The 15,557-nt window shown below is 38.2% G+C and overlaps 3 protein-coding genes across 4 annotated transcripts; 2 read left to right on the forward strand and 1 right to left on the reverse strand.

Annotated features, from left to right (window-relative positions):
- LOC105175193 (aspartyl protease family protein At5g10770-like) lies at positions 554-2,560 on the forward strand. The gene is made up of 2 exons (XM_011097548.2): positions 554-923; positions 1,028-2,560. The coding sequence occupies exons 1-2, from the start codon at positions 854-856 to the stop codon at positions 2,344-2,346; spliced, it is 1,389 nt and encodes a 462-aa protein (XP_011095850.1). The 5' UTR covers positions 554-853; the 3' UTR covers positions 2,347-2,560.
- On the forward strand, positions 3,847-6,547 carry LOC105175194. The gene is made up of 2 exons (XM_011097549.2): positions 3,847-4,372; positions 4,740-6,547. Exon 2 carries the CDS (start codon positions 4,762-4,764, stop codon positions 5,842-5,844), a length of 1,083 nt encoding a protein of 360 aa, XP_011095851.1. The 5' UTR covers positions 3,847-4,372; positions 4,740-4,761; the 3' UTR covers positions 5,845-6,547.
- On the reverse strand, positions 6,316-11,634 carry LOC105175195 (uncharacterized WD repeat-containing protein C2A9.03-like). 2 transcript variants are annotated; one of them, XM_011097551.2, is made up of 10 exons: positions 11,205-11,634; positions 10,458-10,629; positions 10,168-10,326; positions 9,985-10,071; positions 8,960-9,094; positions 8,748-8,858; positions 8,291-8,382; positions 8,054-8,159; positions 7,279-7,365; positions 6,316-7,112 (listed from the first exon to the last, which is right to left on the reverse strand). In XM_011097551.2, the coding sequence occupies exons 2-10, from the start codon at positions 10,596-10,598 to the stop codon at positions 6,699-6,701; spliced, it is 1,332 nt and encodes a 443-aa protein (XP_011095853.1). In that variant the 5' UTR covers positions 10,599-10,629; positions 11,205-11,634; the 3' UTR covers positions 6,316-6,698. The 2 variants fall into 2 exon arrangements, with proteins under 2 accessions (XP_011095853.1, XP_011095852.1); XM_011097550.2 differs by having other exon boundaries at positions 10,168-10,335; positions 11,205-11,632.

Here is a 15,557-nt window from a genome sequence, read left to right on the forward strand (position 1 = left end):
CAATCAAACACAGCAGACAGGGTTGTTAAGAGTTGCTTATCCTGGATCCACTTGCTCCCTAGCGACATTTGGATGATAATTGACATCTTCTGTAAAAGAAGTCTGAATTTCTTTTGTTGCTCAAAGCATCTTGCTCAAAGCGTCTGATGTTTACAGCCAGGTTCTTTCCTACAAACCAAGAAGCGGCTTTCTCAGATAGAAGTTGAAAATAAAAAGATTATCATGACAATGCAGCACTAAAATACAGACCTTAAAACATAACAGAATCCTTGATTATTCAGAATCACTCACTTCTCTCTGGCGATGCAATCAATTATAATTATAACTTGTTTCTTTATTCTAAAGAACAGGAGTCCTACTTACGTGTCGGTCACCAGATGGGCTAGAAGGAACTGTGTAAAGGTTTGCATCATGGAAATTAGGAAAAAAAGCATGATGCAATTAATGCGAAGGCAGACTTTTAAGACCTTCTTACGTGACTTATCAGCTACCACCTTCCATCTTTTTCTTTAATTAAAGTTTAACTTTATATGGTTATCAGGCACAGTATATCAAGATATGGTGCGGTATGTGTTTAGTTATTACTACTGCTGGAGGATTCATCAATCAGAGAGTCTTGTTCAGACATAAAGAAATGGGCCCCTAAATTTAGACATAATTGGAGACCTCAACGGCTCAACCGCGCACTTACCCATCTTGTTTGAGGCTGTAATGAGCACCTCAGAGTCGGCACAAGACGTCCTCTCAACCCTCAGCCTAATTAATACTTTTAACTATCAAAATATTTTGTTTAAATCCTCTTGTAATATTCCCTGAAGAATCAGATAGTAATTCTTCTGAGAAGTTTGATGAAATGGAGCTGCTCTTTTCCCTGCTTTTTGCTCTCTTGCTGTCAGGAACCTCTTCAATTCGAGTAAATAAAGGCATGTACTTTCCGTTAATCCACAGTACAGACACGAAAACACTTGCTATATTTTACACTTGAACATATTCTCAACTATTGATTTTACTGATCTGATTCTTGCAGACGTCGAATTTGATCACTTTAAGCATCCTGCTGTGCACCTGCCTTTGTATCATGTCCGGGAGCAAAGGCCTGACTCACCCCAGAGCTTGGATACTCCCGTGTCCTTCTTGGAGGCACTTCATCTGGATGATGCTCGTGTTAAGTTTCTTAATTCCAGACTCACCAAGATAAACTTGACATCATCATCAGGGGCGATCAAATCAGGTCGCTTGATCGATGGAATGTCAGTTAGCGTGCCCCTGAATCCCGGTGGGTCACTTGGTGTTGCAAATTACTACACCAGAATAGGCCTTGGAACTCCACCCACTTACCATCTCGTGGTTGTTGACACCGGCAGCTCCTTCTCCTGGATTCAGTGTGAGCCCTGTGCCGTCTATTGCCATCCACAAGTCGGCTCCCATTTTGACCCCGCTGCTTCTCATACATATCAACGTCTATCATGTGATACGAGCCAGTGCTCTTCCCTCAAGGGCGCCACTCTCAACAATCCTATGTGCACATCTTCAAACACATGCCTATACGCTGCGACATATGGTGATCAATCCGTCTCCATTGGATACTTGAGCAAAGACTCACTAACCTTCGGCACAGAGTCACTTCCTGGTTTTGTGTTCGGATGCGGACAGGACAATGATGGCCTATTCGGGAAATCAGCAGGATTGGTTGGCCTGGCGAAAAACGAGCTCTCCATGCTATCCCAGTTGTCCACTAAGTACGGGAAAGTCTTCTCTTACTGCCTCCCCACAGCCACACCCTTGGGAGAAGCCGGAAGTGGAGGTTTTCTATCCATTGGGACTAGTTCAAATTCTGGCTACAAGTTCACGCCAATGGTATCTGATCCTCGTGATCCAACATTGTATTTTCTAAAGCTGTCAGGAGTATCAGTGTCCGGGAAGCCGTTAGGCCTGGCTGCAACTGATTACAATGTTCCCACGATCATAGACTCGGGCACCACCATATCACGCTTGGCTGGACCGGTGTATTCAGCCCTTAGAGAGGAGCTGGTTAAGATCATAACCTCAAAATATAAGATGGCTGAAGCCTTTTCACTTCTTGATGCCTGTTTTATAGGCAGTTTCAACGAGATATCCAGCGTTGTGCCTTCAGTTGAAATGATATTCCAAGGAGGAGCTGAAATCAATCTGCGGCCACGAAATGTAGTCATAGAAGTGGAGAAGGGGACTACGTGCTTGTCCTTTGCAGGCAACTCCAATCTTCGTGATATCGCCATCATAGGAAACCAGCAACAGCAGACCTTTGAGATTGTCTACGATTTAGCCAGTTCAAGAATCGGGTTCGCGGCTGGCGGATGTCGCTAGTTAGACAGTTGGAAAGCAGTGGCTGAGTGAACCTCTGCCGACTACTACTATACGAACGCGGTTTGTTGTGTCATGTGTGCATAATTGCTGTGTGAAAGTGTAGATTTATAGCAGTAATTCAGATATTTCAACGCGAATGTGTATGTGAAAACCACTGTTTATCTTTTCCTTGTAATCATCTACACTTGAAAGAAAGATTGAGTTTCAAGTCTTATGGTTCACACTTTATTTTCAATTATGTCCACTTACAGGAACTTCTAATGCAGACACAGTACAGTCGGACCTAAATCCATTATATATCAAGTGAAAAATGTTCGATTAGTATACAATTCAAAAAGAATGATCAATTACATTATAAGTTTATCATACTTGTTTTGTAATTGATTTAATTAAACCCAACCTGATTTGGGTAAATAATCTAGTAATCGGTGGTGATGTTGGGCAGCATACACCATTATTGCTAAATAATGTTTAACATGCATGCATTAATCAATGAAGGGCCTTATGAGCAGGACTTTCATGTCATATATAGGCCAGCATGGTGTTACCTAATTTTTTTTTTTATTTGAAACATTTTCATAAGTATAGTTTTTGAGTTTATAAAATACTAACTTTAATCAAAATAAATAGATAATAAAATTATAAGACATTAATATTGGCAATTACGGTTAAAATAAAAATAATTTATTTAGAAAGAAGGGGTCCTAGAATTATTTTGTTTAATAAAAACTTTCTACTATCTTCCCCGACAAATATTTGAGTCTCAAATATTAGTAAGTGTTAAGAGGAGATTTTAGAGATTGGTTTTGGTGTGGAGTGGTCCACATGCGCAAATTGTGAACATAAAATTTAGTAAGGAAGAGAATAATTGAGTGGTTTTCTCCTTCACTCTCACATATTCATGTGATGGTTCAATCTTCAATGCCCCTAACATTAACTCATCCACAAATTTCATGTTATTTCTACTGCAACATATGGAAACATAAGACAAAATAACAGACTGTCACCACATAAATAAAAGTTTTCAATGTTACTATGATGCCCTCAAAGTTCAAAATTAAGCCCCTTCCTCTCTTGACTTTTTAATTCTTGAATGGGTTAGGTTATAAGGCGATTTTAAATAATGCAAGTTTTCCAGAGAGTTACCAAACACTCCTACACACATCTGACATCCCTATCTTTTCTATTCCATTTAAATTAACCAATAAAAAAGAAGGAATACTCATTAAATTTCTTCTTGCTTGTTCCAAATCAAGAATCCTAACATGAATATTTGATAAAAATATCTTTTTACTATGATTCCGAATTAATAAAACAATATTGAAATGCAATAGTAAGAGCATCCGTTTAAAGTAATAGTAAAGCTCCTCAACAAATGAGTGTGTCACCAAAATCTGACTAGAAGGCAGTATGAGCCATTATTCATAACATATAAGTGATTTTTTACATTGAAATTTTTATAGAAAATTTTTTGATATGACATGAACAAAATAAATTGAACTCCTTATATTGCAAATACTTTGTGACCCATTTTCCTAAACATCCAAAAAACAAGGAATAGTTGAGGATTTGTTGCATGTTAGCCATGCTCCCCTTAATGGAGACTCCTCAGAGGAAGAGCAAATAGAAGTCGAAATAGACACCACCAACACCACCACCAATATTCAAATAAAAGCAGAGCAAGAAAGCAAAATACTCATAATCTATGTCACTAAAGACATAAGCTGTAATAGAATATGAATTTAGGCTGCCTCTTATTCAATAATTGAAACAAATGCTGACGTCTGAAAAGTCGAATATCGTGGGCGGAGTCAAGCCGTATGCCTTCATTCGCTCAACCCTTTTCTCACTTGAGGTTTCAGAATCAGATTTCAAGCAGAAAGTCCCACTATTTCTCCATCTCAAAACATACCAATCAAATGGTTTCTCCGAAACAGCTTTACTGATTAACAGTATTCCAGGTAGGTAATAACGTACCAGGTTGTTCACCATCAGGGAATCATCAGCTCATCCTCTGGATCATCAGGTAAGGCGAAATCTCTTCTGCAAATTACATTTGCTTTGTCAATAGTAAGATGAGAGAGGAAAGTTGTACTTGCGCCCTCGAGCCCTGTGCAGTTGGGAAAATTGCTAAAAAATTGTGGATGGTTGGACGTATTCGTTTGAAAAGTTCTACAGTACAAATGCTTCTGCCTTTTTCTATTAGACTGAAGGTTTTATCATGGCCCAGTTTCTGTCCGTTTGAAGCTGATTTCTCTCTGTTTTTATTGCTAAAAAACTTCTCAAGAATCGGAAATTGCAACTTTTAGATTCGAAATAGACAGTCATTCTGAACATTCTATCAATCTTACTGATTTCTTCGTGTCGTTGCATGTTTGGTTGCTTTTATCTAGAACAAGGTGGAGCAGTGACCCAATGGGATGCATATCTTCGAAGGCGATCGCTCGGTCGATGAGCATTAGGGAAGAGCTGAATCATGGCTTCCAGAGCAGATCCGCAGCCTGGGAAGAATTGTTGACTTCCCACAGCGGCAATGACCAGCTCTTTGCCTTGGTTTGCTCGGCTAACACCATGACAACTAAAATCAGCACTAGCAGTTTCACTTTGCCATCAAGAGATCCTGATACAGCCCCTCAGACCAAGTATCTTGCCAATGCATGGGACCTCATCCCAGACATCAATGGAAAAACAGAGGGCAAATCAGCGCTAGATGCTCTTGGAGAACCCCATTTTGGCAGATTTACAAGATCGAAAAGCTGTCAGATACTTGGCGAGATAGACATGATCGGGGTAGCACCTGAAACAGGCGGGCTCAGTGAAAATAAGTTGGATTGGAAAGATAAGAACCTGACGGGTTCCAGGAGTTTTCACACAGTGGAGGAATATGATGCCTTGCTGGAGAGAATTCATAAGTTTCGTACAAGAAGTATGGACTCCTTTGAACATTATTATTCACAGGACAAATCACTAGAAATAAGTTCTTCACATGGAGATCAGAATGACAACTACAGTCAGAGAACTACTACAGATTGTCTTAAGAAGGAAGCTGTGATCGAAGCAGACCGCATTCTGGATCACGGGGATTCAACTCTGGGGAACTTTGATAATTTTAAGAATGTTGTTCGAGTGGATGATACGCATGAAACAGGTTGGAAACGGAAAGCAATAGCGAAGGGGCTTAAGTCACTTGATGTTCCGACCATTGATTTCCCAGCCGTTGCAAGACTCAGGCAACGGACTCAAGCGGAGAACCAAGTTTATTCTCCTGGAACTTACATTACTCCCAAATTTGGCAGCTATAATGCTAAAGTAACTCCTGTAAGACAGGAAGAAGCGGGTGCTAGAAAATCTGTATTTAGCCCGGAACTGGTGGCTGCCTTTGAGAATTGTATGCAACAGCTACAAGAAGAAGAAGACAGTATTCTCAGCCATATGGATGGATATTTACCAGTTGCAGATAAAATAGAGACTGAAGTGAAAGAAGTCCCCCAAACATGAAAAATTGATATTCCTAGCGAACAGAACAATGTTTGTCTCTCCAATCTGCACATTCAGGATTGTCACTGGAAGCGGTATATGATATATTGTTTTTGATATTATAAATCTTACACGGCATCTGCAGATTTCAGGAAATTATGAGAGGAACAAGGAGGGGTCTTCAGTTCCAATATCATGAGAGTATTTCTTTCTCGTGTAACTTAATGGCTTACAAAACAGAACTGGTAGGAGTGGTAAACAAGCACGAGCAAATGCCTTAATAACTCTGAAATGGCACGACCGTAAAAGACCCCATAGGGCAAAGTTTCAGTAACACGAAGTTAGTCAAAAGTCTCACAACACAAAGTTAGCACTTCCGATTCCACTTCATGCAAGTCAAGCCTAGCATACACATGGGATGCCTGGTTAATCAACTCCTCCATCTGGATATGGTGCTGAGGCTTTTACTCAAAAGAAAGACCTTTTATTTGACACTTCACTTTCACAGCAAGGTAATGGATACAAACAGGCAGCAATTGTCCTCTAAACTCCAGAAAGTTAATGATACAAAAATTACAAATTAATATATTCATATACACATCACCAAGTGACATTTTCATGAAAAAATTTAGCCTTCTGATTGGATAAAGATTCATTTTTGGCCCCGCATCAAACGAACTCTAGGCATCTATATTCACCTCTTTGCCACAGGTCGTCATTATTTGGAGACACAACAGTAGAGACAACATAGAGTGCAAAGAGAGCCAGCCAGCCACTTCTGGACCCCTCCATTGTATTAGTAACCAGAGACATGTCACCTGTGCATCACCTCCTCCGGCAATAGATGCACGAAATTCCAAAAGGAACCAAACGATTCACAGTAGAGAGTCCAGATAAGAATAGTTTCTGCATCGGTTGTACTGAAGTAGGCTACCATAAGTGCGGTCCCACACCCCAATGAACAGGGAATCAGTATCAGGGCTAAAAGAGACTCCAGATATTTCACCAAAAAAGTCAATCTCCTGCTCTTTGTCATATCCATTTTTCACATCATAAACATGAACAAAATCAGCTGGCTCAGCCATCGCCATAAACTGCCCATCAGAGGTGAAACGGATTGATCGAATGGCACCCAGATTTCCTTTAAGCACAGCAACCGATTTCGACAGGTTCCGTGAGTCCCATACTCGGCAAGTCTTGTCCTGGTTCCCAGTTGCAAAGATGTGACCATTTGGATGCCATGCGGAGGCAAAAGAGAAATCGAAATGTCCACGAAGCGGTGCAACCGTCTACGAACAAAACAAATTCTTAATAGGACTGAGAAAAGATTATGCACCAAATAACATATTTATCAGTTAGTAGACAGTTAGATTGAGAAATTCTCTACCAGGTCCTCTTCACGGCCAAATACTAATTTTTACTAACAAATATTACTCTTGGAAATAGAACAGGTACCTTTCCAGTTTGTGAATCCACAAGCATCCCATCAGGATTGTCCCCTACAATAGCAATAACCTTGCCATCTGGGCTCAGAGAAGTATGCTGTAAATAAATGAACAAAACATTACCCTTATATGAATTCACCAGAGGGGCAGAGACAGAGACAGAGATACTACAGGATAAATAAAAGGTAAAAACACACTCGTAAAGTAATACTTCAGATATAACTCCCATCACTGAAGCATCCATCAAAGTACCAAAACCCTATAACCCACCAGATTCTCTATTATCCCCATGTGATCAGCTTCAAAAGTGATTGTCGATCGGACTTACATGAAAAGCTAAACTAAGCTCATGCAGGATAACATGGAAGGCTTACACATGATCCAAGTAACACATTGAAACAAACTACTAACATCACCACCAAATTGCAAGAAGTAGATCTGCAGGTGGAACATACGCAGGGCTATTTCATAATAGCAGTGAACAAGAGATATAAACTGATGTATAGTCCTGAATTGCAAGTGCCTATCTATGACATGTTTGTGAACGTGAAATATGAAAATATTTCCATAAACAACAAAGTATGCCAATTATAACACTTGTGAAAAGAGAACACCACACATCTTAACGGCCAATGTTGAGAAGCGTCAACCAGATAATAGTTACCAGTGTATTTCTCATTGACATATACAGTACAATTTCAGTTATTTGATGAACAAAAGTCTAGCATATACGTAACAGACCCAACTATACAGGCAAATTGCAAGTTATGACAAACAGAACTTACATTTACAGGCCACGGATAAGAGAAATGCTTAATAAGCTGAAATCTCTCCATATCAAAATCTCGTACTCCACAATCATTATTTGAAGCTGTGAAATGAACAGCACCACTGATAGTGGTTCAAACCCAATTAGTCCACTATATGGGTCGATTTAAATGGCAATGCTGCAGCATATGTGAATTTCTGCTGCAGGGGGATCAATTACGAAGAGCATTTGGGAAGGTGAGAATGAGTTTCACCTTGGACCATCATATATCTCGATAGCATTCGTGATAGCATTATCATCATAGGTTGTCCTCGTGCAAAAGCTGACACCAGGTCGATCCAGATACTGCACCAAATGAGGAATTTTTCAGTCAGCTGTCAGGAAACAAAAGAGAGATTCTGAACAGAGTCATAATTATTTCCTAGCCTATTTAACATCTCAGCATCAATACGATGTGCGAGCCAAGTAATCTGATTTTTCCTTCTATCATGCAGGAAGAAAATCAAATCATCCTGTAGTGGAAAACAAAGTTCCGTAATTTGACTGAACTGTGGAACTCTTGAGAGGAAAGAGATCAGCAAAGAAACAATCACCCAAAAAATTTATGAGCCATAATTAGAACTATTGGCAGTAAACATAGTTTGCAGAGAAACACCATGTTTCATTATGAGAAAGAATATGATAAGAAAGCTTTCACCGAGAGAGAGTACCTTGCAAATAAGCTCCCCCTGGAATCCCCCCGCAATCAACAAATTGTCGCGGACAGCCAGCGTACTTACTTGTGTTTGAGTAAATCCTTCCAGTAAACTTCCAGGGTGTTTCTATAAGAGAGATGTATTAGTCATACTATCATTAATCCAGAGAAGAAATAAAGAGCCTACAACTTAAAAGACTCAGCATTCGATCACTTGAAGAGATGCACCTCACACGGAGCCACATGGCCAGAGACATTAAGGACTTCTGTCTTTTTGGAACTTAATGACGACCAATGGATAATTGAGTAATGCGACATGAGGTAAACATCATGCTTTGAAGTTGACCAAACCAGGTTCCTCAACTGCAATGATAGAAAGCAACTTGAAGAGATCACATTCGATATAATCAATAAAGATGCTCAATGCATTGAAAAGAAATCCAAAGAATCCTAATTGAAATCTAAACAGATTGAGCAGGACAGAAAACTTAAGACTCAAGAAAATGGTTGGCATCAACATCCAATTCAATATAGCATTTTTGCACCTAGACTTTCTTGAGGTGATGCCACAAAGTTATCAAATGAAACTCTGAAAGTCACTTAATATGAGAATCTCCCATTGGAAGCAAGGAATCAGGACCTCCTCATATACTCAGAAAAGTTTCTTCTATCATCTCAGACATCACATTACAACCCTTCAGCGATTCTCTCTCAATTTTAAGAATAAAACAGGCAAGGGAAAAAGTCAGAAAGAGAAAGAACAGAATAAAGGAAGATAAAAACATTATGTTGATCAGCTACTTAGCTTGGGCCTTGAATGTAGTAGCATAGGAAGAAAGATGGAGGATAACACATTCCCACAAAAAGTGTGGTTTCAATCCAGCATTTTCTCATCTAAGATCACGTATTAGCCGTATCTACTACAATGAGAAACATAAATTTACCTAAAGGACTCCTAGCTTGAATAGACTCCAGCAGTATCCTTCTACAGTAGTAGAAAAGGATACCTATAAAATCTCATAACTTAAAATGCTTTAAATTACAGGTACATGCGAGTCTTCCTTTGCTTGGCTGTTCAGGCACAATTGTACAATCTAAACGAAATGTAACAGAAGAATGTATTTCTACAAGGTGCGCAGCTGCATGGGGTACCAGCATGGACCACATTAATGTTACTCATAAAGCAAAAACTCAACTTAGTCACAATGAGAGAGAAACAAGTGAAATTATCGAAGCAGAGGATATCTTGTTACCTGAAAATGTAGAATGGTTGATTTTACAGATCTAGTGTTCTGCCAGAACTCATAATAAACTCCACCTTTCCTTGTTAATTTGCATTCCTAGCAAATCCAGAAGGCAACTCCCATTAATTAACATGCCTTGTTAGAGTTATAAAATCAACATCTGTTTTGGAACCTTTTGAAACAGAAAATTACCTTCTCTGAACCCTCTCCAGATCGGGGTATATTCTCATAATTCCTATATTGTTCTAATCTAGTCTGTCTATACTTATCCCGGGATATGCTTAGCCTCTCCCACGGGATTCCTTGGATATCCTTCCCTTTTCGTGCCTCAGCCGCAGAAGTATCAGTTATCTTATTGTCCTAATTCCACATTTAAGTTAACTCATTCGGCAGTAATAGAAATGTTAAGCAAAAGAATAAAAACATAATCAAATTGATAGCGGAGTGCATATGCGAAATTTGTGAGTGCAGATTGAACTGACCAAATGGTTATATTCATCATCATCCTCCTCGTCAGACTCTGTGTCTCCCATTATTCGACCAGCAAAATACATATCCTCTTCTACTTCGCCCATCTCATAGTCCGCGGCTGCATAATCCATTTCTTCCTCTTGATGGGACATTTATTGATGGCGAAGTTCACCCACCAGTTAGCTGCACCAAACCGATAAAAAATTGAATGCATATACAGTAACCAAGACTTGGGATAAACTGAAATATAACCGCACAACAAAAATTCCATGTAAATAAAAAAGATAACTTCTTCGAATTGCACATAGAAAATATAAGTCTACCAAGGAATTGAAACAATAATTAGTTAAATCGCTTTTCATCAGCACCAAGAAGTCAAAAACTAAAAATTTCCGTTAATCACCATAAAATAAAACAAATATAAAAAATTGAAATCTACCATGTCAACTTAAAACCCTTTCGCAACTCAGACAGAATAAAACCTATCAAAGAAGGAACATGAAAAATAAAAAAATAAAAAATCAATTAAAAGGAAGCAACATATATTAGCACTACTCTTCACTCAGTAGAACCCTAAGCAGCAACAGGTCAACAAATCACCAAATAAAAGCATAAATTAACAAATCAACAACACAAACAAGATAACTAAGCCCGCTTATACTGAACTCTTCCTTCCAAACTATAAAAAAACGAAAAGAAAAGAAAAAGTCCCAATTACACCAAACTGGAAAAAAAAAAAACAGAAATTTAATCCTGACCTTCCAATTCCTCTTTCGAATTGATTTTATTTACAGCTAGAGGTTGAATTGAGAAGAATACAAGAATAAGAGTCCACAGACACCGATCGAGAGAATCAGGGCGAGATCTCCGTGCAGTCGATCAAATTCAGCGCAGGCGATCTGTGGATAGCTTGATTTCTCTTAAATTATGATGTACGACTCCGAGGCGGTTAATATTTTAATTTGATTGTGGTAAAAAAAAAATATGAAAGTAAGTAAATCCAAAGATTTAGAAAAGAAGGTTCTGATTTTATGTCCAGTCCGTAAACGAAATTTGGAAGACCAAAAACCATAACAGGTAGTATTTTACTTTTACTACAGTGGGCGGGGTGGGGGTAATTTTAAGAGAGGGGAAAAGTAAAGTAGCGACAGTGGCGGGTGGTTAGGGAGGTAATGGGAATGGGGATTGGATTTGCAAATGCAATGGCCCTGCTTTTTGTTTCGCTTTGGGAATGAAAGTGATTTGGCCCACCCCCAAGAGATAAGACTGAAGAGGATCGCGACGAGTAATATTGCATCGGACGTGGAGTGACGCGATTGATTGAGATTGAGATGTATTTTGTTGGAAACGAGTGCGAGTTGGGGAAGAAAGGAAAACATAGCTATTATTATTCACTGAAATATTACATAATGATCGATGATGTATGACTGTGATTGCTACCAAGTGTCCAAATCATAATAATTTGGAAAAAATTCAGATATTCCTATAATAATATAAATGTTCAAAAAAATATTTTATAAAAATTAAAATATCAGATACCCCTATAATATAAAATAAAGTTCAGAAAATTCTCTTTCGTACAAAAATTAAGCCACATGTGCTTTGACTGTGATTTTTTTGTGAAAGTACATTTTTTTACATTCGTACAAAAATTAAGCCACATGTGCTTTGACTGTGATTTTTTTGTGAAAGTACCTTTTTTGACATTTTTGCCCTTGTCTCACATTTAATATATATATTTACTAATAATAAAATATTATTTTATATAATATTATTTACTTAAAATATTATATTTTTTATTAATAATAAAATATTATTTTAATTAAATTAATTAAAAAATAAATATATATATATATATAAAGAAAAAGTATCCTCCATGCCCAAATCGGTATTTGATCTAAGGGTTACATAATGGTATTAGAAACTTACGCAAATTTCCCCGACTTCTAATAACATAAAGAGTGTGAAGATTTGTGCTTTTCTTAATTGAGTCGTACCAATTTGGTCTCAGCTGACCTGAAATTGGGTGTATATGGACTCATGATGTCCATCCCATCATCTTAATTTACGTAAAGTCGTACTGCTTGATAATGTTTATATATACTAGCTTTCCACGAGTCAAAGTATAATTTTTGCTATCCTAAGTATTCTTACGACATTCATATTATTTCCTCTTACGACCTTCCTCCATGTTTTTTGCAGGATACTCTGTTAGATCCCCAATTTATCTAAGTATTTTTTACCATTTTTAAATAGATTTAACTTGAAACTATAATATTCAAAATTTAGATTTTTAATTTTCTCCGTATTTTGCTAATCCCTATTTTTAATTCACTCTTCTCAATTTTCACGTAACTTTAATATACCTTTTTTTAAAAAAAATTATTAAATTAGAATATATTTTAAAGAATAGAAATTAATTTTTATTTAAAAAAATAATAAATATGCAGTCTCGCTTGGGTGACAGTGACACCCGCCATAGTCTAAATATATGTTTGTATGCCCAAATATATTTTTCGGGGCAAAAGGGGAAAAAAGGAGAACCGACATGATTTCTGCTGCGGGCTGCACTCTCGCTCACTAACATAAGTTTCATGCCGGCGCGTTGTGCTTGCCATTCTCGACGATCATGTAGATGCAAAACCTTGGTATCTATCAGGACTTCTTCGAGACGGCTAAGGGGGAAACTTCGCCGAATCCCCGCTGGGTTCCTTCGCCCAGCCCTCTCATATTGCTTCGCCACGCGGAGAGTTCATGGGAAGATCCTCCCGTCCTGGGTACTGGTGCTTTGGTTACTTCTTGTGTCGAAATATGGACGTGTCTGTTTAATTTTTTCGATTAGGATTTACGAGGACGATTGCGGATAGAGCGCAGTGAACCAAAACAAGAGAAAAAGAGAGAGAATTTGTGAGTAATATTATGTGTGGCCGAAGTTGTTTTTAATTTGATGTTTCTACGCATTGTCTTAGGAATTGCCCGAGCTGGGCCTACTGTCTGTCATGGGCTTCAACTAGTCTTTAGCAAGATATTTTGCGCATGATTTTATCAGCTTTCCTTAATTGATGACCGTCGCCCTCTGACTAAATCCAGACTAAATTGTGCTGTTAAACTCTCATAGAAGTGACAGGTGGCTTTCAATAAAATAAACAAATGATTTCAATATTTTATTTACTTTTCATGCAGTGCTATATGATGTCCAGGAACCCGGAAAATATTGAAAATTATGCAGGACGAAGTATGAAGCTTCTTGGAAGCTGAGGTACATTCTATTTTGAAGCTTTTATTCAGTGACATCCACGGATTAATTAATTGTAGAGCGTCTTTGACAGCCTATCTGTAATTGCTCAAGGGATGAGATCCTGGCAATAATGTGAGTTCTGATAGTGTGCCTATGTGTGTGTTTTTACTGGTGCATGTATGCTTGAGGAGAGTGCTTATGAGGGGGTTTCAAAAGGTATCTATAAGCTGCAGATTGATCTAAGATCCTTTGTATTTATTTTATGGAGCTAGTGAGCAATGCTAAGTTCCAAAATCCATGGAGTTCGGAACAGGATAATATGTGGCAATGTCAAAATAAAGTTGGTATGATCAAATATCTACTGTGAAGAAAGAAGCATGTATCAAAAAAAAAAAGAAGTGAAGAAAGAAATAGTTTTAGAGGTGTTGCTCTGGCCTGGTTAGTGGCAAGATGGAGTGCGTGCCCTTTCAGTTTATTTCTGCCTGGTGTTCTCTATTTTTCTGTTTAACAGGGATGCATACTGTTGCAAGGAACCTTTAGATATCTGAGTCAAGACAACCCTCTTTAGCATGGATAATTAGATTCCTGACCACTTTTAAGTAATAATTGAAGAGTTTTCTTGTGTTTCAGTGGATTGTGGAAGGAGGATAGAGAAAACGAAATGGGCTAACTATATCAGTAAACAAGCTCATATAGCATGCTGACTTGCGATTTAAGCTTTGGGTTCTCACTTCAGGTCTTCTGAGCTGCAGTTGCAGTTTCAGCATTAGTTAAGAAAGAGAGACCTTTACCCTGCCTTTTTTTCCCTGGATTTTCTAGAAGTCTTTAGACCTTTTGTAGTTTTATATGAGGCCTTCCATTCTGGTCCTTTGATATTCTTTGTGCACATATAATGTGATGCACCAATATCTAATTGTATTGCTTCAGTTTTCTATTTGGAATGCCATACAATAAGACTCCATTTCCTGAAATGAAATTTTTATTCCCAAACCAGATACCTAAAATTTGTTGGAAGTTATTGATCCTCTGTCAAGTTCTCCTGATCTTGTATCTAACATGAAATTCTCTAGCCACTTCTAAGAGTAGAAGTTGGCAACATATAATTTCCATTTGGGAGTATCCAGGGCAAAGTCAGTTGTCTTCTTATAGCTCCATCTAACAGGATCTGTTCAACTTCAGGCGTTTTATTTGGAAGGATTTGGTGGTTGGAAACTGCATGGCGTTGTAAAGCCAGATACTGCATCTCTGGGCCTTGGTACACTTGAAGGCTAAAAATTATCCTAGTTTTTGATCCACTGCATCTTGCTTGTCAGCCACCTTTTTATGCATGCAGACAGACACGAGGTAAGCCACAGGAAGCTTTGGTAAACATTTTTTTATTTTTTTTTGCTTTTTTGTTTGAATTTCTTCCACACACGAGATCTGGTAAACATTCTCTTCTCTATCGTTGTCATCTAGGTAGCTCCCAGTCTTTTCTACCAAAATTAGCCCTTTTCCTATTTTCACAAAGAGTTGGGCACGACCACGAAGTCAATACCGTGATTGCAAGTGCCTGTGCCGTTGGCTTGCAGAAATTCATTTCTCAGATCGAGTTACATTTTCAGGAAAGGTGTTTTATATATCTGCGATGGAAATCTGACCTCCCTTTGGGATGGAGTATTTTTTCCTCTTTTTTTTTTTTTTTTTTTTCTCGTTTTATATGTCAATCAGGTTTTATTGGTCCTCTTTCTCTCTCTTAAATACTAAGAGTATTCTACATTGACCCTGTAAGAAAAGAAATTAGAAAAGAGAAGGTTATAGCTACATTATAAGCAGACTTCCAGCTCTCCACCTTTGGTCCTTTGCTCATCTATCCCCCTCACTGAACCATAGG

Source organism: Sesamum indicum, linkage group LG12, assembly GCF_000512975.1.
Source record: "Sesamum indicum cultivar Zhongzhi No. 13 linkage group LG12, S_indicum_v1.0, whole genome shotgun sequence".
In the NCBI taxonomy this organism is placed as follows: Eukaryota; Viridiplantae; Streptophyta; class Magnoliopsida; order Lamiales; family Pedaliaceae; genus Sesamum; species Sesamum indicum.